Source organism: Meles meles, chromosome 18 (genome assembly GCF_922984935.1).
Source record: "Meles meles chromosome 18, mMelMel3.1 paternal haplotype, whole genome shotgun sequence".
NCBI classification, from domain to species: Eukaryota; Metazoa; Chordata; class Mammalia; order Carnivora; family Mustelidae; genus Meles; species Meles meles.
In genome coordinates, this window is record NC_060083.1 from 62,839,484 (window position 1) to 62,864,787 (window position 25,304).

At 64.8% G+C, this 25,304-nt stretch overlaps 1 protein-coding gene and 1 long non-coding RNA gene across 5 annotated transcripts in view; one reads left to right on the top strand and one right to left on the bottom strand.

Moving 5' to 3' along the window:
- Positions 1 to 84: 84 nt before the first annotated feature.
- On the bottom strand, positions 85 to 10,714 carry LOC123928952. 2 transcript variants are annotated; one of them, XR_006815856.1, is made up of 3 exons: positions 10,568 to 10,714; positions 4,707 to 9,961; positions 85 to 673 (listed from the first exon to the last, which is right to left on the bottom strand). It is a non-coding gene; the product is annotated as an uncharacterized LOC123928952 (long non-coding RNA). The 2 variants fall into 2 exon arrangements; XR_006815857.1 differs by lacking the exon at positions 85 to 673 and adding an exon at positions 3,026 to 3,580.
- Positions 10,715 to 11,134: 420 nt separating this feature from the next.
- The window catches only part of BAIAP2 (BAR/IMD domain containing adaptor protein 2), a 62,415-nt gene continuing 48,245 nt past the window's right edge, over positions 11,135 to 25,304 (top strand). For all 3 annotated transcript variants that reach the window (XM_045984026.1, XM_045984025.1, XM_045984027.1), the window contains exon 1: positions 11,135 to 11,287. In XM_045984026.1, the coding sequence (XP_045839982.1) occupies positions 11,234 to 11,287 (54 nt within the window). In that variant the 5' untranslated portion in view covers positions 11,135 to 11,233. The remainder of the gene's footprint in view (positions 11,288 to 25,304) is intronic.

Below are 25,304 nucleotides of genomic sequence, written 5' to 3' on the forward strand. Positions count from 1 at the left end.
AAAAAGGGCAAATTAAATCCAAAGTAATGAGAACAAAAGAAATCATAGCAGAAATCAATGAAGACAAAAACGTGAAAGAAAAAATCAATGACGGCAAAAAGAGTTATTTGGGAAGCTCAGTCAACTTGATGAGCCTGAGCCAGACTGACCGGGGGAAAGGAGGCACCAGTTACATCAGGAATGAAAGGGAACCATCGCTAGAAACCCTATAAACATTAGGACATTAAGGAAATACTAGTTTTATGTGTGTAAATTCATCAGTCTTGAAGAAATGAACAAATTCCTCGGAAGCCACACACAAGGCAGCTCGTCGAGGCTGCGAGGATGGGCCGCGAACTCGTGTCTGCTGAGCATCCGGTCCGTCCGGACGCCGAGGGCAGGCTTCCTCGTGACTCCGCCGGAACTCAGGGAAAAGCCGACGAGGGAGCGCTGCCCTGCGAGCTCCGCCCGCATCCGGCACGATAGGAGCCAGGCGAGCCAGTGGAGTGTCAGAACGGGTCCTGATCCCGGCATGACGGTTCTGGGATGAATCACGTGGGGTCTATGCGGGAAACGTACAGTCAGCTCAGCGTGGACATCGGTCGGTGTGACTCAGTATCAGCAGACGGGAGGAGGCAGTCTGACAACGATCTCCTCGGCAGATGCAAGAAAGGCATTTGACAAAATCCCACATCTGTCATTAAAAAACAAAAACAAGGGCGCCGGGGTGGCTCAGTGGGTTAAGCCTCTGCCTTCGGCTCAGGTCATGATCTCAGGGTCCTGGGATCGAGCCCCACATCGGGCTCTCTGCTCAACAGGGAGCCTGCTTTCCCCTCTCTCTCTGCCTGCCTCTCTGCCTACTTGTGATCTCTGTGTCAAATAAATAAAATCTTTTTTTTTTTTTTTTTTTAAATATTTTATTTATTTAACAGAGAGAGGTCACAAGTAGGCAGAGAGGCAGGCAGAGAGAGAAGGAGAAACAGGCTCCCCACTGAGCAGAGAGCCCGATGCGGGGCTCGATCCCAGGACCCTGAGATCATGACCTGAGCCGAAGGCAGAGGCTTAAACCACTGAGCCACCCAGGTGCCCCTCAAATAAATAAAATCTTAAAGAAACAAACAAACAAAAAACCCCACCAAAACCAAAAACCTAGCAAACTAGGGAGAAAGGGAACTTCTCTATAAAAGCCGTCTGCAAACCTGACAGCTAACAGCAGGCTCACCGGCCAAGGCTGGAAGCTCTTCCCCGTGAGATGGGGAACCAGGCGCGGGGACTGCTCTGATGGTGTCTACTCAGTGTCCCCCTGAGGGGCCCGGCAGCAGCAGGAGAGCGCTCAGAAGCACAGGTGTTGGGAAGGAAGGAAAGTGTCTAGTTGTGGCAACATGGCTGTGTACACAGAAAACCCCGCAGGAATGTACAGGCCTGCGAGAACTACCCAGCAGGTTTAGTGAGCTCACGGGCTACCAGGCCACTGTACGAAATCCCATACGTGCTTGTTTACTAGCAACGAACACTGGAAACAAATCAGAATTTTAGCCTTGGGAAACGGACTTGCCACGCCCAGGACGGAGGAGCAGGCCAGGGCTCCTGCTCCAAACCGGGAAAAAGGACAAGGTGCAAAGCTCGCCCTGTGGGAGCGTCTGGGAGCATCGCTTTCAGAAAATCTGGTTCACGGCCCTTCCATACTGGCAGCTCTTTGTGGGGACGCGGCGAGGAAGCTTCCGGCAGGCCCCCCTCGATACAGAGGGAACCCCGCCCAGTCCCGGCCTCCATGTGACAAGGCTGTCCTAGGGACTGGCGATGAGAGGCCTCCGGCAGGCTGCTGGACGCCGGCTCCCCGGCTCCTGGCCACCACCTGGCAGCCTGGTCCTGCCAGGGCCGCAGATGGTCTGGGCTCCCACCCACGGCGTCCGCGGGCAGTAGGTCAGCACTTCTACTCACTCTGCGTGTCTGATGGCGGCTGCCCTGTGTCTTCCCCGAGAGCACCGGGCAGGGCGGGGGTCGGGGGGGGCTGCAGGGCCTTACTCACATCTGAGAGGCCGGACAGCCCGGGACCGTCTTCAGTCCCGGGGCCTCCGACTGGACGTCACCCAGGAATGCTCAGCTCCCAGAATGGCCCGTGGCCCTTGCTGCTTCTGCGGTTCTGCCTGGGCTGCAGGACGCAGCTGAGCCAGGGCCAGGGAGTCCCTCCGTTCGCTGGGGGGATGGGGCCGAGTTGGGGTCCGAAGCCTCTGAGAGCGGCCCTCTGCCCTCCGGGGCTCACTCCCCTGGTGGACTTGGGAAATAAAGCCATGGAATTCTGGAGAAATCTGGCTCCTCCAAGAAAAGTGCCAAGGTCCCCATCATCACGTGGCTTCAGGGAAACGCAAATCGAAGCCACAGGGAGACCTTCCGTCCATCGGGACGGCCAGAACCAAACAGCAAAGAACACGGGCTGGCGAGGAGGTGGCGAGGCCAAGCCTCGCGCGGTGCTGGGGGGACACGCGGCGGGAGTCGCGAGGAGAAACCACCAAACACGGGGCACCACGTGACCCAGCAGTCCCACCCCTACGGACACCCGCCAGGGGCCGAGAACAGGCGTGCACGGGGAGTGCGGCGGCAGCGTGGTTCCCGGTACCCGGACGCTACAGACCCTCCCCGGGTTGCTGCGGTCGGACAAGCACGCGCCGCAGGCACGAGGAGCTGCCGCTCGGGCGGACCCTAAGAAAGGAGCCAGACGAGGACGGTCACACGGTGTGGGGCGCTGCGGCCTCCGGGGAACAGCTGCCGGGGCGGGTGGGGACGGGGGTGGGGCGCCCTCTGCCCGGCTGATGCGGCTCCGGGACTGGACCGAAGAGACTAGGAGCCGGTGAACACCCTAGAGGCGTCCCATGTGAACGGAACCGCATCCTTTAAAAACGTTTACTGTTACGTGACTTTCGCCTCGACCTTAAACAAGAGGTCGCAGGAGCCTCTGAAGACGCAGAGCGCAGCCAGCGGGTTCCGGGCGCAGCCAGAGCTGCCGGGGCAGGGAACCCCCCCCCCCCCCCCCGCAGTCTCCAGCCCGTGGCCGCCCCGTCCCTGTCACCATCCCACCCACTCCTGCAGCCTTGTCCACTCGCTGGCCTTGAGAACGCTCTGCACCTTCCAGACAGGGCCCTGCCCGGGCCACTCCTCTCTGCACCTGCCCCGCGCCCACATCACCTTTCTGGGCCATCCACCAGGTGGCAGTGAAGGCTCCCCCATGCGGAGTCCCTGCCCCCTGGCCCAGGCCAGTGTCCCACGTCCTCTCTGCAGACCCAAAGCCAGGACGCGGGGACCCTGCTCCTGCAGGCGGAGCTCGGCACAAACTCAAAAGCACTTGCCGCCTCGGCCTCTGAACCTCCCTCAGAAGACGGGGGCGCACGTCCAGTAAGGCCTCCGCGGGGGTGTCCTAGGACGGACACTCCCAGTCGACCAGACCTGTCCCCACCGCCCGCAAATGACCAGCTCAACTTTCCAGCCATGCTGCCCTGAAAGCCCGCCTCGGCTCCCTAACCAGGAGCCCACGTCCCTGCGGGAAGTCTTGGCTGTCACTCTCCAGAAGCAGAATCAGGGTCACTGACGTTCCCAGCGGGGGAATCTGCAAGCCAAAGAATGAGGGAAAATTACAACCGAGCCCAGCACACCAGCCCGAGGACACACAAAGGACCGTGGGCACCTGGGGTGCGGAGAGAGTCCCGGAATCTGGGTGTGAATTAGGAGCCGAGCTGCCAGATCTCCCCTGGGGCCTCACTTCCGTCCCCACAGAGCGACACTGCAAAGGCCACATGGTCGGCCTGGGGTTAAATGTCAGCCTGCGCTGTTTTAGCCGTCTTCCCCACGGAGGGCGTGCTCTTTTCACAGGGACATCCAAGCGACCGCCGACGTCTCCAGGAGCTTCTCCACAGATGTCTGCTGCCTCCCGTTTTGGGGGGGGGGGGGCTGGTGGAGTAAATCACATCCCGAGCGAGATGCCAATAGGATTTTTCTCAGTCACGTCGCCTTCCGACCACACCTGGCGTGGAAGCAGCCGAAACTCCACACCTCCTTGAGATCTGAACGCGTGGCGGTAGCCTGGCTCCCCTGAGACGCCAGCCCCGGGGCAGCCTTTGTCCTGGAGGGACCGCAGAAGGGACTGGCCAGCCTGCTGCCCCCCCCCAGCCCCTGCCAAAGGCCCCGTGTTTCTTTGGCTTCTTGGTCTGGCTGCCCTGGGGACCTGGATTAGGGTCGTCACTCTCCCCAAGACCCCAGCCCCCTCTTCCCGGAATTCCCTACCATTTGCTCCAGGAGCTTGTAGCCAAATGCCCTCTGTCCCCCACGGGTGTCCACCTGCACACGCCCTGGTGCCCGGAGCCAGCCTGGCCCCCTCAGCCCGCTCTGCTCTCTGCCTGGCCGGTTCTATCCTGGTTATCCCAGCACATTCCAGGGTGGGCGGCAGCAGAGGCTAACTGTACTCATATGCAACCCAAGAGGACGGGACCGCACACCTCTGGGGCACCGGTCACCCTCTCGGGCTGCCCGTGGCGCCTCCCTCTGGCACGGGCACACACGGATAGCTGTCCCACTGGCCCAGTGTCACGTCCACACAGCGAGTGTGCCCTCTGGACGTCCCTGGTTCCCAAGCACATGGGGGGGGGGGGTGCGGAGTGCCAGGAAGGGCAGAAGCCGGTGCTGCCTCACCAGGCAGGAGCTGCCCGCCGGCCCCGGGCCACATCCAGGGCATACACCTGGCCCAGCAGAGGCCCCTGCAGAAGGAGCCCCCCAGACGGAGACGACAGGGAGGCCGCCGTGGTAACCAGGGACGTGCAGGCCAGTCTTGGCAGACGTCCATGGCCACGCGGGACAGGGGGCCGCTCTGCCCCCCCGGAGGCCACCCAGAGCCCAGGCCGAGTGGGCCTCCGCGCTCCCCCGGGGCTTTCAGACCTGCATCGAGAAGAAAAAGATTTCAGGGCTGAAGACAACATTTTAAAATCTTTAAATAAACACGGAATGAAAAAGAGTGAGCGGAGCCTCCAGCAGCTGAAATTAGAAGCAGCGGCCCTGGGCAGGGGAGCCATCTGCGTGCGCCAGGCAGTGCCGTCTGCGGGCTCCTGGCAGCGCCCCGGGCTGGGGGCCGCCTGGACGGGGAGGGCCGCCGGGACTGGACAGGCCCCGCTTTCCAGGGCGTCCCCCAAGCCCTGGCTCCAGAGAATACGTCCCCTCCTCCCTGCTCCAGATCACCCTTCCCATCACCGTCGGGCCGCTCAAGCCCGTTGAGACGCAGAGAGAAGGACTCGAAGACGGCATCTCGGGCAGGAGGGGCACTGAGCATGGGGCAGCCCGTGTCTTCTCGACCCTCCCTGGGTCACCAAGTGACAGTGCTCCCCGGGGCCTCATTGTCTCACCAGTTCCCCAAGGGCCCCTCCGCACCCGGCCCCACATGGAGGGGGCCCCGGGCACCCTAGAGCGGCCTGCCCGGCCTGCCCTGCGCCCCACGGGGCCGAGGGAGCCCAGGGACCCAACTGTTCCCATCTGCGGTGTCAGCTCCCGCCTTCCGATGGGCAGGTGGGCGCCCGAGCCGGCAGACGCGGGATGACGCCGACATGCAGGGCGGGGAGGGGCCCTGGAGAGAAAGTCGGAGCCTCTTCGCGCCCCGGTGCTCACCCCCGCGCCGCCTCCCACGGCCCCTGGAGTCACGCCGAGGCGGTTATGTAAGGGGGCTGGTTGCTGGGGAACCTCTCCCACCCAGCCCTGCGAGCGGCCAGCACCTCGTCTCCTCCACCCAGGGGAGCCCCCTCCGGCCCTCCCACAGGCCTGGCCGGCAGGAAAGCTGGGGGAATGTTCTAGGCTGCCTGGCTAGGAGTGCTGACACCACAGCCCCACAACTACAGGCCGGAGGGCGGGCTGGACGCCACTCCTGAGCCTGTCCGGTGCCCCTCCGTCTTCCTCCGTGTGGGACAGCCGAGCGCGCTCCCCACCCCGGAGACCTGAGAGACGGGGGTCCTGCTCAGCCAGGGCTCCGCTCAGACCCCGCACGGACGCCCTGTGCTCCCGTCTGTGTCCCTGAGCACAGACCCCTCTGGGCTGAAGCTGCCCCGTCTGGGCCCACGCGCTGACTACAGAGAAGAAGCCTTCAAGCTGCGTTCAGGACGAAGACAAGCAGGTTTTGGGGAAAGTGCAAACGTGAGTACCCAGCCGGGGCGCGGAAGAGAGACAGCCTTCCTCCGGGCGGCTGGACAGCAGCCACCCCATCCTGCCCTCGCTGGCCGCCGGCGGCCTTACACCGGGGCCACCCTCCCGCACGGAGCCGCGCCGCCGTCCACAGACCCGGCCCGGGATGCCCTCTGTGAGAACGGGACGACGGCTTCACCGCTGCCCACAGAGGGGGGGTTCGGGGTGGGGCGTGGGGTTCGGGGGCTGCAGGCCGCATAGAGGCTGGTGCCCCCCGAACAAACTTCTCATCTCAGGGCAGTTTTCAACATAAGCAGTTACCGGGACGATCCGCCCCCCGTGCCCCCCGGGCATAGCCCGGGCCAGACCAGGAACCTGCCTGGCTCGCTATCGGTGACTGAAGTCCACCCTGCTCGGCCATCCTTGGTTTTAACGTCACACCCTCTCCGCCCCGGTCGTCATGCCTCCTCAGACCCCTCTGGGCCGAGCCGTCTCTCACGTCCCTGGTTTTGGGGGGCCCGGCAATTTTTGGGGGGAGGGAGGCTCTGGGGCTATCCCTCCGTTGGGACTGTGGGATGTTTCTGTGGAGATTACACTGGGGTCTTGGGTTCCGGGAGGAAGCCCCCGGAGCTGAAGGGCCTTCTTTCGTGTCACAGTGATGAGCCGGGGCCCTGGCTGCAGGGTGCTCATCAGTGTCACCCAGCGAAGCTCGCCGGCCCAGGTCACAGTCTCAGGGTCCTGGGATCGAGCCCCGCATCGGGCTCTCTGCTCAGCAGGGAGCCTGCTTCCCCCTCTCTCTGCTGCCTGCCTCTCTGCCTACATGTGATCTCTGTCAAATAAGTAAATAAAATCGTAAAACAAAAAAAAAAGCTTGCCTGCCTCCCGTGCTTGCAGGAAGGCGGTGGCCACGCACAGCCCACACGAAGGGCTGCAGAGTCTTCTGGAGAAACCCCCTTTTAGAGGGCAGCGTCTCACGTGTCTTTCTACGTGGCATCTGGGTACTTGCTAGACACGTCCGACTAAGGGCCACTGACGATGATCTCTCGAACGTTCGAGGGCTCCTCACACGGAAGGTATAGTTCTCGGTGTTTTCCTGGCTGTTTGCACCTCGAGTCTTCCCAGGCTCTGCCCCTCTCCCCCAGGGGTGGGGCTCACAGGCCGGGGGAGCAGGCTGTGCCGGTGACACCAGGCCTCACCAGGGGCAGGAAATGCGGCTGTCCTCTTGTGCCGGAGGCCGCAGAGGTGACCTTCCTGCTGGCAGGAGGCGGGAGTCCCCCAGACCTGTGAGCTCTCTTGCTGATACCGCGGATGGTCACGGAGAACGTGGGCATGGCCGGGACCCAGAACACAGTCCTCCGGACACAATCGGACGGCTGTGCCGGAACCCTGGCCGGGGCCGGTCACCCGGGGCACCTGGTGTGGACGCGGTCAGCAGTGCAAGCCAGGTCGGATGGGAAAGGCGAGGTCCTGATAGGTACACCCATCCCTCTGGCCCTGGAACCTTCTGGTTACCCATTATAAGAGCTTTAATCCAAGCAAGAGAAGAAGAGGAGGAGCCTGGGTTGGCGGCTCCTTCTCTGAGAGCTGGAGGAAGGAGGAAGGCGGAGGGAGAGAGAAACGGCCCCCTCGCCCAGCAAGCACACGCGTCCCTGTGGTCGGAGCCGAACGGCCACCCCTTCGGCCAAGCTCAGCAGACACCGCGTCAGGCAGAAAGGGGCGCGGAGGTGAAGGCCCTTCGAGGCTCTGCTGGGCAGCCACCTCAGAAAGCTCTCCTTCTGTTTAGCAAAAACTCACAAACCCTTGTGCCTGCCTGCCAGGAGAACAGCTTGCTGGAAAAGCAAAGGCTGTCATCCTGTAATTAAATCTGAGACCCCCTCCCTACGTGACGCTGAGATGAAACCGCTTATGTAACGCGCCTAAAATAAGCTGATGCAGACACGCAATTTTATTCTTCCCGCTCCCAGCCCTCGACTCCTGGGCCCCCCGGGCTGTGGGCCGCTGAGCCGGGTCGGCACAGTCGGGTTCTCGCCTGCAAGCGCGGCCCCGCAGAGCACACGCACCGGGACCGGGGCCCTGCGTGCTCAGGGCTGGGTGCTGAAGACCCACGTGGCTACACACCACCCGGGTCATGCAGGCCGCAGAGGTGAGAACCGGCCGCGAGCACCAACGGGGAAGCTGGTGGCTTCAAGGGGCCGGAGCCCCTGCCTTCTCGGGGATCCCTGAGCTGCCTCCCAGCTCTGGCCCGAGTGCAGGACGGACACCGCCCTGGTCTGCGGTGTGCTGGGAGCTGCCCGTCTTGGCTGCGCTGGCCCTCACGCTAATCCTCTCCAGCTTCTCCAGTGTGACAGCACCTTCCTCTTGCTGGCCTGGAAGGGGGCGGGCCAGACCCCAAGTGGAGGCAATGATTCGCAGCTGCGCTGACTGCCGACCTCCAGGCAAGGCGTTCAACCCCACAGCCCCCCACACGCTGAGTTAAGGAGAGAAGGAACCAGGCGGGCTTTCTAAAAGGCTCTGAACGCCTCCCAAATAGAAAGGTGCCGAGACAAGGGCGTCCCTTAACTCTGGGGCTGGCACTGTAACCACCCTCCCCGCACCCAGCCCGCCGTCCAGCCTTGCCCACTGCTCGGACCCTAGGCCCTTACCCGTGGCCCTAACCCTGCCCCAGACACCATCCCCACTGGAAGGGGCTTCCACAAAAGGAAAAAAACCCTCAGAGAGCCCTGGGGCCTCCCGGGGGGGGGGGGGCTCAGACCCCCACTGAAGTCTCCTTCGCAGCCGAAGAAGTGGGCACACCTGTGCTGAGACCCTTCTGGGCTGTGGTGGCTCAGAGAGGTCGCCAGGCCCTGCTACGACGGCCTCGCCACGGCTCCCTCCGCACCTGCCATCAGCCCCGCCGGGTTCTCGCGGACGTTCCGTGCAACGCTCCTTCCCTTTCACTGGTGGCAGGTGCTGACGGACGGCTTCCCTCCCCGGGATGGGCTCTGGGGCCATCCACACACCGGGAAGGCAGGCTAGGCTCTCAGTGGGCCTACCTCAGCGGCTACCAAAAGTGAGCGAGCCCTCCCGAGGCGGGAGGCGGGGAGCAGGAGCTCCCAGAGGGCGGGGCAGGGCTCAGGCCAGGCCGAGGGATGCTCTCTGGAGAGGACCCTCTCCTCCCTCTGCCACCTTGAGACTGACGGGAGCACACAGCTCAGAACTCTCAGGCTGACTCCCCTCCCACAGGGATGAGACCCTCCTCCCTGGAGGGTTTTCTGCCAGCCTCCGCCTGTCATTCTTCTGGTCTCATCCGCGTCACTTCCCTTCGGGCGGACAACAGCTCTACCCTCCACCCACCCTTGACCCCGCTGGGGTCAACGGATGTCAGTCCTAGGGCTGGCTGGCTGCAAGCAGGCTCGGCACCAAGCTAGCCTGGAAAAAAAGGCAGAGAAGGACAGGAAGACGGTCCCAACAAGCAGGCCAGCATCCCAGGCATCAGCACTGGTGTGGGCCGGCTTTCTGTCGCTCCCAACCAAAAGAATCCCAGGATCCACTCACACAGAGTCCGTCTGGAAGCGCCCGATTGCTAAAGGGAGAGGAGGAAGCCGGAGCCGGGGGCAGGAAGGAAACAGCCGTAGAGCAGCTGCCTGTGATGGAGGCTTGCAGACGGGGCTCCCCTTTCCCGACGGAACTCCCCCTGGCACTCCTCCGGGCGGGGCGCAGTCCGCTTCGGTCGCGGGGCGCCGGGACTTCAGCACTTGCCTTAGTCCTGCTCTGTCCACAGCCATCTCCGGGTCTGCATCCCCCGGGGCACCTGCGCTCCAGAACGTGTGAAAGCGACTGTCCTAGAGGGAGGCTGGCAGAGAGCGTCAGGCTTTGTTAGAGGGAAACGCTCGGATCTGCCCCAAGAGTTTGCATCCCTCCGTGTCACTCCAACTCAGGCCAATCTTCGCAGCAGCGGCACCGGGACCCCGGGGGGCCAGCGTGGTCAGCTTCTCCGGCCGAACTCCCCCCCAAAGGCCTCAAGACCAACAGCTCTGTCCGACCCCTTGGTCCCTCCCCACAGAAACTGCCCCAGCAGGGTCGTCTGCCCCCGCAGCGTCCTCTCCTCCCCTGGGCGCCCTCCGCAGCCCCCCGGGGTTCTCTCCGCACTCCCCCCCCCCCCCGTCCGCCCCCTCGACGATCTTCCCCGCAAATTCTTTCCGTCTCCCAGGACGCTCCGCTCTCCAGGACTGTCCTCAGGGCCCAGTCCACTCCGTGGCCACCCCCCCCCCCCCGTCCTCCCCTCCCAGGTCCTCCTCCGGACGCACCCCCACCCCGGGTCCCTCCCCCCACAGCCCACCTCCCCAGGGTCCTCGCCCCAGGGCCCTCCTAGGACCCGCCCCCCCCGCCCAGGACCCACCCCCCAAGGGCCTCCCGCCCATACCCCCCGCGCCCGAGACCGCGCCGGCCGCACGCTCACCTCCGACGCTCCGGGTCTGGGCCGGGCGGTCTCTCCGTCCGTCCTCGCGCCAGCACGGCCGCCCGCGGCCCCCCCGCCGCCTGCAGGGAGCGGCGCCCAAAGGCCGCCCCGACTCGCGACTCCGCGAAGAGCCGCCCCCACGCGCGCTCGCCGCAGCGCCCCCGCTCCCCCACCTTCCGTTCCCCTCCTCCAGCGCCTCCGGCCCACGCCGCCCCGCCCCCAGCCCGGCTGTCGCCCGGCCCCCAGGCTGTTCCCAGGGCCGCGGCCCGCGCCGCGCCTCCGCCTCCTCCCCTGCGAGCGACAGCGCCGCTGGCCAATCGCTGCCTGCAGCCGGCTCTCGGGCCCCGCCCCCTCCCCCGTCTCCGGAACCCACCAATGGGAAGGGCGGTGCGGGGGCGGGGCCTGCCGGTTGCCCGGCAGCGGCGCGGCCGGGCGGGGGCGGGCGGGCGGCCGGGGGCGGTGATCCGTGTGCGGGGGGCGGGGCCTACGGGGGGCGGGGCATGGGCGGTTATAAAGGCGGTCGCCGACGGGGCGCCGCGTTTCTGGTCCGGCTCCGCGCGCTGACCGCCGGTCTCTGCCGCCCGCCGCCCGCTGCCGCCCGCCGCCCGCCGCCCGTCGCCCGCCGCCGCCCGTGCCCCCGCTCCGCGGTGCCGCCGGACCAGCACCATGTCGCTGTCGCGCACGGAGGAGATGCACCGGCTCACGGAGAACGTCTACAAGGTGAGCCCCGCGCCGCCCGCGCTCTCGGGCCCGACCGGCGCGGCCCCGCGGCCCTCGGGGGTCTTCTCGGAGCGGCCGCGCGGACCCGGCGCCGGCCAGCCGGTCACAGGTGGGCGCGGGCGCCCCGCTCCGACAGCCCCGCGCTGCCCCCGCGCGCCCCTCCGCGCGTCCGCCCCGGCGGCCGGGGAACCGGGCCCTCGGACCGGAGCGGAGCGGGGCGGGGGCCGCCGGGGGTCTGTGGGGTGCGGGGGCCGCGCCGCCGGTCGCCCTGCGCCCCCGGGCGGCGTGGGGGCCCCGTGGCGGCCCCTCCAGCCGCGGTTACGCAAGCCTTTGGGCACTTTCTTGTCAACAGGCTTTCCCTTTGCCCAACTCCTTCCCGGGCCGTCACCGGCCGCCCCAGGTGGGAGGTCGCGGGCAGGTTGGATGGGTGGACAGATAATCCGTCATCTTATGTAACCGCGGAGGGGAAGACTAATTGTGTGGGAGGCTGGCGCGCCTGCCTCTGCTTCTGATGTGTGTGAGAGTGGGGTTCGCGTCCTCCCCGGCACGCTGCCACCGTCACATCCGAGGGCCGCAGAGCCCCGCGGGGAGACCCCTCCAGGGCGCCCTCCCAGGTCATTCTGTGCCTTGGCCACATGCGCAGGGCCTTGGTGTCTCTCTGGTGTCCGCTGTGTCCGCTTACACCCTCACCCCGGGGACAACAGACCCAGGCCCCCGGGGACTCAAGGTCCTCTGCAGTCCCGCCGGCATGTTCCCAGGAGGGAGACTCCTGCCCCCGGCGTCCACAGCAGGCTCCTTACAGAAGCGGGTCTGAGGGGTAACTGGTGGGCTGGGAGATGGAGGTGCGGTGTCTGCGGTCGCTGCTGGTTCGTGGCCACCGAGTGGGCTGGGAGGCCCCGGCAGAGCAACAGTTTCTAATTGTGTGAAGCAGTTATGGCCCTGTCTTCCTGGCTGGTAGCCCTCCCAGTACGCTCGCTCCGCTCTGGGCGGCCCCTGGGAGACTTCCCGGGTGGCCCGCTTTGCTCTCCGCTGTGTTTCAGGTGGCAGGCTGTCCTCTAATACGCGTTGGGGTGGAGGCTTCAAAGTTACTGAGATCACGGCAGGGGCCCTGCAGCCGGCTGGGACTGGCCGAGTCAGTTGCGGAGCCATGTTAGAGCTGCTGGCGAGGAGTCGGCACGTCAAAGGAACGGCCTCTGGGGTGTCTGTGTTTGGTATCAGAGAGAATCTGTGGCATACGCTTCTGGTGGTGTTGCTCTGCGAACGCTGTCAGGGAAGAGAGGTTTATTAAATTATTAGTCATTAGTTCCGTAACCATTTGCTCATTATTGCAGGGGTGGAAGGGAAGTGCTGGCCAGAGGCTCCCTTTCCTATTTTCCCTGCTTCTGCCATGAAACCATTGAACAGGAACTTCCGTGGTGACAGTCGCGAGGGGTGCATGGCGTGGCTACACTCTGGGGAGCCCCGTGATCGTCCTTACTTAAACTCTTATAACCTGGGCAGCGAGGCGTGCCGTTGCAGCTGAGCAGCTCCGAGATGGAGCTGTGATTTCTCTGCAGATCCGGAGCGAGATCCGCCGGCAGGATGGCGGCAGGAAGCTGGTAGGGTCTGAGTGTGGGGCCTCGAACCCCTCTGGAAGCCGGCGGGAGAGTGTGGGTGCACGTTCAACAGGCGAGCCTGTGCTTTCTGCCTGCGGGGCGGCTGATTGGTGAGCTCGCGTGGGGCAAGTGTCGCGAGGAGCCCGCAGCTCAGGGAGGCTGGCCCCGGCGGGGCTCGGTGTCGGCAGGGCTGTGCCCCCGCGGCCGCTCCTGGTCGCCGCCCGCCGCACTGCCAGGCCGCCAGGTTGCCTTTGTGGGCGGTGTTCTTCCTGACGCTCCGTGGCCCGACCGCCAAGTCTTCGAGTGCTGGTGCTCTCTTACCCTTTTGTGTTTTGTCCCCTGGGAGCGCAGCATTCGGTGGCTGAGCCGCCCGGTGGGGCAGCGGGGGTCCGCGGGGGTCCCCGGGGCTGGCGGAACCGGCCCGCACTGAGGCAGGCAGGGCGCAGCCGGAGCAGTCCGTGTGGTCCTGGCTGGTCCGCCGTCCTGTCGGGGGGCCGTGCTGCCTCTGTGGCCGGGCTGTGGCCCTGCTCGGCGTCCCCTGCACTGTTCTAGCGGCAGCTTTGAGCTCTGTTTGCTTTGGCAAAGAAAGGAGCAGTGGGCCAAGGGCCGCTTGTCCTTGGCTTTGCTGATTAAAGATGTGGGAATGGAACGTGCTCCTTTCTGGAGAATCAGCCCCACGGACTTCTGTGTCTGTCCTCGTGGCCCGGTCCCTGTGGGAGCCTCGTCCTTGGGGCCCTTCAGAAGCAGCGCAGGGAGAGAAGCGGAATGGCTTCCAGGCGGCCACTGAGAGCTCACCCTCTGAGCTGGGGTAGGGGACATGCACTGAAGCCTTCTGGGGGGAGGCACAGGGCTGGCGCTGGTGGGCTGGAGCTGCAGAGCCCGGCTTCCAAGACCTAGTCTGGGGGCAGCCCCAGGCGGTTGCTGGGCGTGAGGGACAGAGGGAGGCGGGCAGGCATCCACTGCTCAGAATTAAGCCAAAACGCAGCTCTCCCGGGAGAGACCTGTGAGTGACCCCACATGCTGGAGGGAGGCTTCTAGAGTAGCTGACCTCACGTCCCTGGGGCGGGGGTTTTGGGGAGCAGTTGTCAGGTGGGTGTTTCTCATGGTTTTCTAAGCCAAGAGAAGCTGGGCTTTTGGCCGACCTGATGAGCCTTCAGGGTGGTGGCTGCGGCAGCTTCCCTGGGGACAGCGGCTTCGGCATCGCTGGGCCTGAGGATGCGGGAAGGTGGGAGACAGCCCGAGGAGGAAGACTCCCTAGGAGAGCCTCGGGCAGGGTGCTTTCTGGGGGCGTGGCCTCGAGCCCTTGGCCAGCAGGGCCAGGCTGGTCTCTGGAGGTTCTGTGCTCCTCAGCCCGCGGCTGTTGTGGGGAAGCTGGCCTGTGCACGCCGTGGCTGCCCTGGGGGTGATATGGGGCTCCTGGAGCCGGGGTGGGGGGAGGGGCGGGGGCCGGGTGGGGGTGTTGGCCCTGGGGGGAGGGAGCCGGCCCGGGCAGCTGAGAGCCCAGTGCTGGCTTTCCCCACGGTTCCCACTCCCCTCCGCTGGGTCGCACCCACTCCTGCAGGAGGGTGTTTGGGGGAGCCCTTGGAAGTCCTGTGCTGCTGACCCCAGACCTGCTTTCCCCCCTCCCACGGCTGGGCAGTCCCACAAAAGTGGGTGCTGCCCTCAGCAGCCTGGCGTCTGGCGAGGCCGGCCGGGGAAGGTGCGGGCACCCCGAGAGTCGCTTCCTTGGTGGTGGAAACCACCCGCTGGGAGGAGCCCGCTGCCGCCTGCTTGGGGGAGGAGGCAAGGAGTCCCCACACCGTGCCCAGCTCTGCACACACGCGTGTGAGCGTGAACGCAAGTTTGTGTGCACACACGTGTGTGGTGCTTGTTGGCTGTGCTCCAAAGGTACTTTCCGGGGTGCCCGTTGGGGTCCTATATTCTGATAAGGCGGCAGGGCCTGCTGTCACCGACGGGACGCCTGAGCCTCGCTGCTCCTGCGTGTGCTACGTGGTGCCTGTCCGTCCCTGCCGCTAGCGTTTGAAGGGTGCACCTCCCACCCCCTTCCTGGGGGAGCTGGGGCAGTGAAGGGCAGTTTCTCTGTTGCACTGACCTTGAGGTATTTGGCCGTGGCAGCTCCTTGTGCCCAAGTCATCCCAGAGATCGTCGGCTCTGAGCACAGGGCCTTGCCGGCTCACGGGGGACCTGGTGTGCGGCCTGGAGGCGCTCGGGCCCAGGCCCGTGGTTCCAGAGCTCTGGGCGTGTGTTGCCCGCACCGTTCCTCCGGGTCTTACTCTGAACACATGTCCTGTGTTTGGGAACCTGGTTGGGCTCCTGGGACTGACCCACGGGCACCTGCTGCTCCGGGTCACAGTAGTGGCCGCTGCTGGCCCTGGGCTTTTGGGGCGGTGCCGCAGGAGTGCGTCTCGTGTCTGTCGGGCTCACGGTGTCGCCCCCGCTTTGCAGCGAAGCTGTCTTCAGGCTTGCCCTCTTCCCGCCTCTCCTGGCCGGGATGTGCTGGCTGGGACAGGCCGCCTTTTGTGGGAGGACTAGCTGCTGTGCGAGAGGGCCTCACCCCTCCTCCTGGGCTCGGGGAGGCGGGCTGGCACTCCTCCCGAGTGGGCAGGTCTGGGTCGCACTCTGGAGAGCCCTGAAGTGTCACTGCAGGGCTGGGTGGGCCCCAGGCAGGGCTGGCCTTGCTGCTCTTTTGTCCCCAGTCAGCTTGGCCTGGCACCCCAGACGTTGCCGTGCTGCCGTCCCCCCGGGGGGACACCTGGGCTGTCGGTCCGGCACGGGGCTGTGCTGAGCTGCCGGCCAGGCTGGTTCCTGTCCTCTTTTCTCGCCTCCAGGTGCACTGAGCCAGGGCCTGCCCTATGTCGCCTTCCTGGCCCCTGAGTGCGGGGAGGCTGTCCTTGCTAGGATGCAGACCTGTGTCCCCTGGAGACGGAGCCCTGGGACGCTGTCGGGCTGGGAGCCCTGTGCTGCTGCCCACGACAACAGCCGCAGTAACCGGGGACAGCGCGGACCCAGCCGACCGCCGCCTCCCCAGCGCTGATCACACTGGCCCTGAGTGTGCAGCATGACCTGGACGTGGCTCGAAGGGCGCAGCGCAGTGGCCGCAAGCGGCCCCAGCCAGTGGCCTGAGGGGAGGTGGGGACCGGGGCTTCTCTTAAAGCGCGGAATGTTTTGTCTTCGCGTGACTTGCTGCCGAGTAAAGCCAGTCTTGACCTCAAGCCCTGCTTGGGATGAAGCAGCTGGGGTTTGGGGTGCTTGTGTTTGCGGGGCCTTCAGCGTCTCTGCCAGGGTCTGCCCTCCCGGCTGTCTGCTCCGAGGGCGGCGGCTCAGTCCCGCTCGACTTTAGGAGGCTGTGGCAGGTCTGTGTCCCTCTTCGCCGGGGCCCACAGTCAGGCTGGGTGTTGGCTGGGAAGCGGTCGGCCCTGTCACATCCTGGGGCCTTGGTGTTGGTCCCCACAGTGGGGGGACCCTTGGGCCTGTGACGAGAAGAGCTGGGGTGGGAAAGCGGGACCTGGAGCCAGACCAAGCCCGTCTCTAAGAGGTGACCTTGGGGCCAGGGGATCTGTGCCCGCACGGTCTGCGGGATCCTCCTCCTGCCGCCGCTGCTCCTCCAGCCGGTGCTGGACGTGCAGGCGCGTCCATCTGTCCCGGACACCTGTCCGGCCGTCGGGCTCCCGCGGGCCGCCACGGAGGAGGCTTGCCTGGCCTTCCCGTGCCCTGGCTCTGTGGCCCAGCGGTCTCAGTCCTCCTGCAGGTGCACGACGGCCAGGATGCTCGCAGGTCCCTGCAGGTGCCCCTTCCCGTTCCAGCGCCCATCCGGGGGCTGGCGGACCCGGGCTCGGGGTCTTCTGCTATGAGATGAGCCTCCCGAGGGCGCAGACGGTGCAGCCGCGCACCCCGGGGGTCAGCCCATGAGGAGTCCGAACGGAGCGGTGCCGGGGCCCGTGTGGGCCACCAGGAGGAAACAAGACCACCGGTCAGAACGGCCTTGCTGCTGCTTGTGCGAGATACTAAGTTCCTACTTGCAGGGACGGGTTTTGAGAATCATTTCGACAGTTCCTAGAAAAGCTTGTATTATCTGTGAAGGAAACTCGTACGGATTTTTTAACACCACTTCGCGCACAGAGTCTGGCTCTTCCGAGCTTTGCTTCGGCTCCCGCCCTCAGTGTCCCCGCGCCTGGCATTGTCACCTGGGCCTTCGGGAATCAGCGGCCAGTTTTCCAGGCGAGTCTCTGAAGTGTTCTCCAGGCCTGGATGCCCATCCTGCTGTTTTTCCTGCCCTTTCTTGTTTCTCCGCCGAAGAGGGGCTTCAGGCACCAGCCGGGACCCCTGCTCCTTCTGAGCTGCTAATGGTGTGTGGACATGGTGTCCAGGTTTGCCCCTGCCCACCACGCCAGGGACAGTCACAGGGAGGCGTGGGCCAGGTGAAGACATGGGTAGCAGACCGTGAGACGCACCGGGATGTCACAGGTGTCTGCCCTGCGAAAGAAAGTGAAGTCTTGGGGCGTCTGGGTGGCTTCGTGGGTTAAGCCTCTACCTTCGGCCCAGGTCATGGTATCAGGGTCCTGGGATCGAGTCCTGCATCGGGCTCTGTATACAGTGGGGAGCCTGCTTCCTCCCCACCCCGTCTGCCTCTCTGCGTGCTTGTGATCTTCCTCTGTCAAATGAATGAATAAATGAATAAATAAATCTTTTTTTTTTAAGATTTTATTTATTTATTTGACAGAGATCACAAGTAGGCAGAGAGGCAGGCAGAGAGAGGGGGAAGCAGGCCCCCCGCTGAGCAGAGAGCCCGACGTGGGGCTCGATCCCAGGACCCTAATACCATGACCTGGGCCGAAGGCAGAGGCTTAACCCACTGAGCCACCCAGGTGCCCCTAAATAAATCTTTAAAAAAAAAAAATTGACGTCCTGCTGTCAGAGTTGGGGGTGAGGATGGTGTGAGGGGGTAGGAGGGGGTGCCCCTGTTCGGAGCCAGAACTCTGTCCAACAGGGCATGTGCCTCACCCAGGAACCACGCACGGTCACAGCTGGCCTGCTTTTGGCGGGGCTCTTTAAAGAAGGGGTTCTGGAGCCCCTGGGGGCTCAGTCCATTAAGGGACTGCCTTTGGCTGAGGTCATGATCGCAGTGTCCGGGACCGAGCCCTGTGTCGGGCCCCCTGCTCAGTGGGGAGCCCGCTTCCCCCTCAGCTCCTTCTCCTCCCCTCCTGCTCACCCTCGCCCCCACCCCCAGTGAGTAAGTAAAATCCGGAAAAGAAGTGGAAGGGTTGCAGCAGAGCCGGAAGGCTCCTTGCCTGCGGGGAGATGACCGAGGGGCCCCTGCTGCTCCCCGAGCCCATTGTGCAGCTGGTCAGGCCCTGCCCTGGGAGATGCTGTCTGGCAGAAAAGGCCTGTTGCCTGTCCCCCCCTTCAGTCCCTGCTGCCCACCCACAGAAGCGATGTCCTTTCCATTCCAGGGACCAGTGGTGCTCCAGCCATGGCCATTTTGCCCTTGGGAATCCAGGGCCTTGCTGGCCCCGGGCTAGGGCGGCTGGCAGGCACTTCTCGGCCAAGGGCTGCGGTCAGGCCAGCAGCGGGAGTCCTGGGAGGGGGCTGCAGCGTGGGCTGCGTCACGTGCTCTCTGTCTGGCTCTGCCCCGGGCATGGGGGGCAGGCCGAGCTCCGGCCACGGGCCACCTGGGCTTCCCGACCTGCTGGTGATCACGAGGAGCCTCGATGGCCACGGGCCACGCACCCCGCTGAGAGCTGTGCACGTGACCTCCTTTATCCCTCAGCCTGCTTCTCGAGGGGGGTCCTGGCTGTTCCCCACCTGGCGGGGGAGTCCCGGTGAGGGGAACAGCGTGTTCCAAGGCCGTCAGCTGGCCCGTGGCTGAGCCCGGGCTGGAAGCAGGCCTGCCGAAGCCTGGGGCCGTCTGTCTTTCAGTTCGGGGTCCCGCAGACTTCAGGCAAGTTTTCAGCCTCTGTGCGGCCGTTTTCTCATTAGCGAGCGAACAGGCCCGTAGGAGACTTCTGAGCACGGAGAGCACGTTGGGTGTGGGGTGGTTGTCGTCGCTGGCTTCCAGAGAGGGGGCAGCGCAGGGTGGGAAGGCCCAGGCAGAGGCCTCCGTGCTGCTGCTGACTTCCTGGGTGCCCGGCGGCCCGTGCTCCTGTCAGCATGCAGCCATCAGCCGCCCGTCCTGTAGAACAGGAGGGCAGTCGGGGGTCGGGGGGGGCGGTTCCAGAGCCTTCCGAGGCTGCTTTTCTGCTTGCTCACGGGTAATTTTTCATCCAGCGGGACGCCCAGCCCTGTGAAACTCAGGTCCGAGCCTCAGCAGGGGCACGGACGGGTCAGTGGAACGTTCTAACTGGGCAGGCAGGAACCACACTTAGTTGTGTTGTCAACACTGGGCATTCCCGTGGTGACTGGGGTGGGCCCGGTGTCTCTGGGTGATCTGGGTGCTCCGGCCACTGTGACACGGCATGTAGGCAGTGGCTCCCGTGAGGCATTGATTTCCGATGGCGGTGGGGGCCTGGAGTCTGAGAGCAAGGCATGGGCAGGGCTGGTTCTCCCAAGGCCTCTCTCCTGGGCTGGCCAACGGCCACCTTCTGCCCGAGTCCCCCCAGGGTTGTGCCTCTGTGTACATCCGTGTCCTGATCCCTTCTTAGAAGGACGCTAGTGAGACTGGAACACAGCCCACCCTGATGACCTCATGCAGCCTAGTTAGTTCTGTCGAGACTGTCTTTCCAAGTACAGTCACGTTCTGGGGTGCTGGGGGCGGGGACTTCAGCGCATGCATTTTTAGGGGACTGAGTCAGCCTTTAGCACCAGGCGTGGCCCTGGGGGCCCCCCCGAGGAGCAGGGGGCTGGTTCGGTCGGCGGGGGGTCCTGGTGCTCCGTTGCTGAATCGGAGGGACAGGTTTCCAGGCTGCTCGTGTTTGGGGCCAGGGTGGTTTCTGTCCCGCCTCAGTCACACGGCCGACCTCGGGTCGTGGCGACACAAAGCTGTGCACGGGAGCACACTGGAATTGTACCCTGAGAGCAACGGGCAGGCAGCACAGGCTTCAGCTCAGTGACAAGCGTGCATAGGAAGTGACCTAAGTACACAGGTCCCCTGGTGTGGGGCCCAGTGGTCGGGGATGGGCCCAGCAGTCAGGGGCAGGTGGCCAGCCGCTGGAAGGTGTCTGCGGTGGGAGCCACGAGGGGCCGTGACCCCCCAAAGTCAGCGTGGACGGAGGGTGTCTCCCAGACAGGAGAGGGGTGGCCGGGCTGTTGGGGGCCGTGTCTGGACCCTGCTGCACGGTGTGTCCGGTGTCCAGACCTAAGGAGACGACGGTCCTCCGAGGCTGCGGAGAGGGGAGCGGGGTGGCCGGAAGCCTGACCGCTCGGGCAGCTCCTCACTCCTGTGCGGGCTGTCCCCCCTCCCTGCAGGAGGTAGGGTTCCAGAGACAGCCAGACTTCTGTCCCTTGTCCCCGAGCTGCTCTGCCAGTGGCTCTGGCCATCCCTGCTCCTGGGGCCTCAGGGCCCCCCGACCCCACCAGGTGCCAGGCCAGAGACACGAATTGTCACTTGACTGTAAGCTGATGGGGCAGGAACCATCACCTCGGTGCAGGGCAGCAGCTTGGTCTCCCTTCCCTGGGGTCCCGCAGCTGCCGCCCTCCCGGGGCAGGGGGTGGGCAGGAACTGCAGCCTCTGTATTCTGGAATAGTCCGGTATCTTGTTTCCTTGCTTCTAAACACTCCTTCCTTGGGGTCTGCGGCCGGGTCGGCCTCCCCCATGGGGCCCTCATCTTTGTGGGAGGCTGTGGGGCTGAGGCCTTGTGTGCCCATGGCGGGGAGTTGTGACCTGAGTCCCGTGGAGGGAATGGGGGGCTGGTGCTGTGAAAGGGTAGCGTGTGTGTGTGTTGGGTGCTGCCAAGTTTGTCCCTGCTCCTTGGGGGGCATTTTCTGTGTCCTCTGCTGGCCTTTACTCTCCCAGCATCACTGTGGTGGCTGTTTTGTTCCGGAAGCTTCACCACATCCAGTTCTTTCCTGAGCAAGTATGAACACAGCCTTACCTTTCCTCTGGCTCTAACCCAGCGGGGTCCAACTCAGGATTCACCTCCTCCAGGAAGGTGCCCCCCACACACTCACTGAACGCTCCAGGTTGGTTTTATTCCTTCGGAAAGGACCGTCAGGATAGCTGCTCCTGTTTTTAAAGGGGGTAGAACCTTCCACCTGCCCCTGCCCCCAGGTGGGAGTCGTCCAGAGCTGCCCCAAGAAGCCAGGCTTTCCTGACTTAGCCTGGTGGTCCCCCCTCCGCCTCCCCCCCCACCCCCTTGCCCTCCACCCGGGGCCCCAGGGAGTCCGTGCTCTTCATGGGCGCCACGGCGGGCAGACCTCCCTTGAAGGATGGCCACCCCCACCCCGGGCAGCTCCTGGACAGCTGGCCCCAGAGTGGTGCCCGCTTACCCTGCCGTCGTCGCAGAGGTGGCGCGTGAGGGCAGGCACTGGGCCCCTCCCCCGCTGGAGGCTGTGCGTCCTGGGTAAGCGAAGGGGTGGGCACCCGGGCATCAGCCCTCCAGTAGGGATCACAGAGCCGATTCCCGTCTCCTTGGCCCTTGCCTCGTTCTGGCATCACTGGACGGGGATCCTGAAGCAGCCCAGAGCCGGTGGGCTGGTCGGATGGCACCCGCTCCAGCCGTCGGGACACAGGTGAGGCCCGTGTGCGGCGAAGGGTGAGCTCGGACCCAGTGTGGCCAGCTGGGTCCGCTCGGAACTAGTGGGCAGGTTCTTGACCTCCCCAGGCCTCCCTCTGTCCATCTGCAAACCGGGGCAGCGGCACGCCCGGATCGGTGGGGTGAGGGCATGGGTTGGTGGGGCTCAGAGGCCAGCCGGGGTCCCGGTGCCACCTTGTCCCCTAGGGGAGTTCTTCCAGGTGCTGAGGGAAAGGAAACCTGGCTCAGCCTCACACCGCGCACGCCCGTGTGCTCAGGACACCGGCCAACGCACCCACCCCATCCGTCCTTGCCGGTGGGAGGGACGGGAGGGGAAGCAGAGGCCTGTCACTTGCCCTGTCAGCAGAGGAACTTCACCTTTGTGACCGCCGGCCAGAGGTGATGGAGGGGCCGTGCCTCGGAGCCAGGGCTGAGGCGTGAACAGAATTCCCGAGGTGGCGAGCGGCACGGCCGGACACAGGCTCAGGAGCAGGCGGGCGCACAGCCCCTCGCCAGAGCGCCTTTCTGGAAGCGTGTTGGCCCGTCTCCTCACCCCCCAAGGTGGAGACCAGGCGTCTCACCGCCGTCTCCTCACTGGCTGGGCAGACCCGTGGCTGCAGAGGAAATCGAAATGCCTGGGGAGCGGCCCAGAGCGCCCAGGCAGGAAGGCTCCCGGGCTCCCAGCGTGCTGGGGTCCTACCAACAGCCACCTGTGCAGGGTGCTCGTCCCCTCCCTGGTGCTCTTAGAGGAAAGCGTGGCTGGGGTCCTCAGGGGCACCCCTGCGTAGAGATCTGGTTAGATTCCCGGGGTGGCCGGGGCACCGGGCACTGGGATGTCCCGGCAGGGGGTGACTGCGCGGCTCGCCTGAGCTCGTGTGTCGGGCAGAGACACGTCCTCTCTCTAACCCTTTCTCAGTGTGTATTTGAGGGGCGTCCAGGGGCCCTGGGCAGATCTCCCAGCAGCCCTCCTGGTACCCCAGGCATCGGTAAGAGATGCTGGACGAACCAGTGAGTGAGCAAAGTGACTGAGGGAAAACGCAGGTGAGACTCGAGCGGAGGCGGGACTGCCGAGCCCCTCCCCGTCGCAGATGCGCATGTAGCTGGCCTCTAAGGGCGGACAGGCCCGCGTTGGCCGGAAGCGTTACCGATCCCGTGAACGGTCGGTTAACACGTGCCTGTCGCGAGTGTCGTACGCTGCGTTCTTACGGCGGAGTTAGCTGGAGGAGAGAAACGTTGTTGGAGAAGGTCACTAGAGGGGCGCCCGGATGGCTCGGTCAGTGGAGCATCTGATTCCTGGTTTCGGCTCAGGACGATCTCAGAATCCTGGGATCGAGCTGCGTGTCCGGCTCCGGGCGCAGTGGGCCATCTGCAGGGGCGTCTCTCCCTCTGCCTCCCCACCGCTCACGCGCGCACGTGTGTCTGCGTTTCCCCCGCTTTCTCCAAGATGCATACAGTCTCGAAGAAAAGAAAGAGAATCGTTAGAGAAAATTTGGTTACGGTGCTGTCGTGTGTCCTTTGGGGAAAATCCCCTTGAGCGCCGTCCACTCTGTTGTTCACGGTCCGCGGGCTGATTCTTAGCCCTCGAAAGCTGCCAGAGGGACACAGACACAGCGTCCAGGTGCGACGGCCGAGCTGAGGTCAGCGTGCGGCTCTCGTCTGTGTAGACAGCACGAGGGGCAGAGCTGGTCACGGCTCACGTTGTGGGATGGTGGCCTGGCTTGGGGAACGTGGCCCTGGAACGTGGGGTGGTGGCGCGTCTCTGTCGCCGTGGCGCTCTGGGGCCCTGTGTGTCAGGACGAGTGTGAGGCCCGCAGCACGTGGCTGCGGACAGGAGGCAGGCTGCACCCGGCCTTGCTCCTGTTTGAGCAGCCTGGGCTTGGTACCCACAAGGAAAAGCAGCCCCTTCCCCTCTCCAAGCGCATGGACCCCTGCTGGAGGGTGTGGGTGTTCGGGTCTCAGCTTGCTCCGTGCAGAGCCCATGAAAAGATAGCAACATCCCTTCCCCTCTGGGTGACAGTACAGGGCAGCCGGGGACAGGCCGCGGAGCCCTCCTCCTCTGCAGGATAACCGGTGGGAGCCCGTGATGCTCCAGCCTCCCCGGGGGCCTGGTTAGCGGAGCCAGTGGTGGGGTGGGTGCAGAGGGCACTCACGGCCGTGGGCTGTGCAGGGAGGTCAGAGGAGCCCCACGCCAGGCCTCTGACTGCCAGGGTTCAAGGACATCAGTGCCCGGGAGGCAGGTGGCCGACTCCTTCTGTAGGAGACCGGGGAGTGGGCTCTGCACAGAGCAGCAAGCGGCCGGGGGCAGAGACCGTTCCGCCTCTGCCGCTGCCTCTAGGTGAGAGAGCGGCCACTGTGTGGCCAGACCTGGTGTCCCAGCCACCTGCCCTGCCCAGGCGACCTGCCCTGCCCGCTCACTCCTGCATTCCTGGCGCATGAGCTCAGCTGCCGTGCTGAGGGAGCGAAACCTGGCGGCTGTCCCCGTGTGTCGCTGGGAGGGTGTGGGCGGGCTGCCACGGTGACCCCTCGCTCGGCCTGGGTGGCTCCTGGCCTGTTTCCTGCTGTTGCTCAGGATGGTGATGGGGCTCAAAGGATGAGCTTGGGCAGAGTGTCCTGTTCTGGCTGGGAGGCTGGGGGTGCTGCCCGGGAGCCAGGGGGCCGCAGTCCTGAGAAGGGAGCGTGTTTTGGTGCCAGCACCCGCTAGGGCAGTAGCTCACACCTGGGCCCAGCCCCACAGTGAGAAATGTGCTTTGTGTGAAACTCTGTGCACACGTGGGCTAGTGTGCACACACACGAGCACAAGGTCTCCTGCACCCCTGCACCCCTGCAGGCACCAACAACACCGGACTCAGGACCCCACCGCACCCTGACTCCTTTCTGGACCAGACACACAGGGTGACTTTGGCTCAGATCATGGTCCCAGGGTCCCGGGATCGAGCCCCGAGTCGGGCTCCTGCTCGGCTGGGGAGTCTGCTTCTCCCTCTCTCCCCGCTTGCATTCCCTCCGTTTCTGTCTCTTTCTCTCACGAACAAAGAGAAATCTTCAAAAAAAAAAAAAAAGAGGAAGCGAAAGGACAACTAGCATGAATCACGAGCCCTCCTCTGCCCCCAGGTCTGCAGGCAGCTTGAGCTCCCACAGGCCCTGCGTTCACCCCCAGATGGTGACCACCCCCCAACCCAGCTTCCCGCTCAGATTTCCCCCGTCTGTGTGACCTTGCTGTGTGACCTGGCGTCCCAATTCCTCTTCCCAGGCCCTCCCTGGATTTGGCACATCTAGATTCCTGGGTCCGCAACGCAGCCACCTGCATCTCGCCTGCCTCCCCCCATCCGGCCCCCCGCATGCCCCATTTGTCCCCATATCACGGTGCCACATCCGCAGGACACGTGGGTCCAGCCCCTTCTCCCAAGGGCCCTGCTTCTTAGATCCCAGAGCAGCTCCAGTGGGGGTCCCCGTATCTGTTGGGGCCCTCGGCAAGAGTCTCCCTTTTGGACCGCATGGCTTAGACCCTCCCGTGGCTTCCCATCCAGCCTGGAAAGCAGGGCCTTCTGCACGCAGGAGGTGAGGCTGTGGGGCGGTGGGCTGGCCCGTTCCCACCTCCTCACCGACCTTTCGGCTTGCCTGCTGTTCTGCTGTCCCCGGCACCCCCGGCAGCCCCACTCCCCTGCTTTCCTGCCTGCGGGAGCCCGTGGCCCGCCGTCGTGCTCTCTGACCGCGCAGGGTGCTTCCTCCTGCTCTGTGATCTGGGTGGGCCTTTGCGCT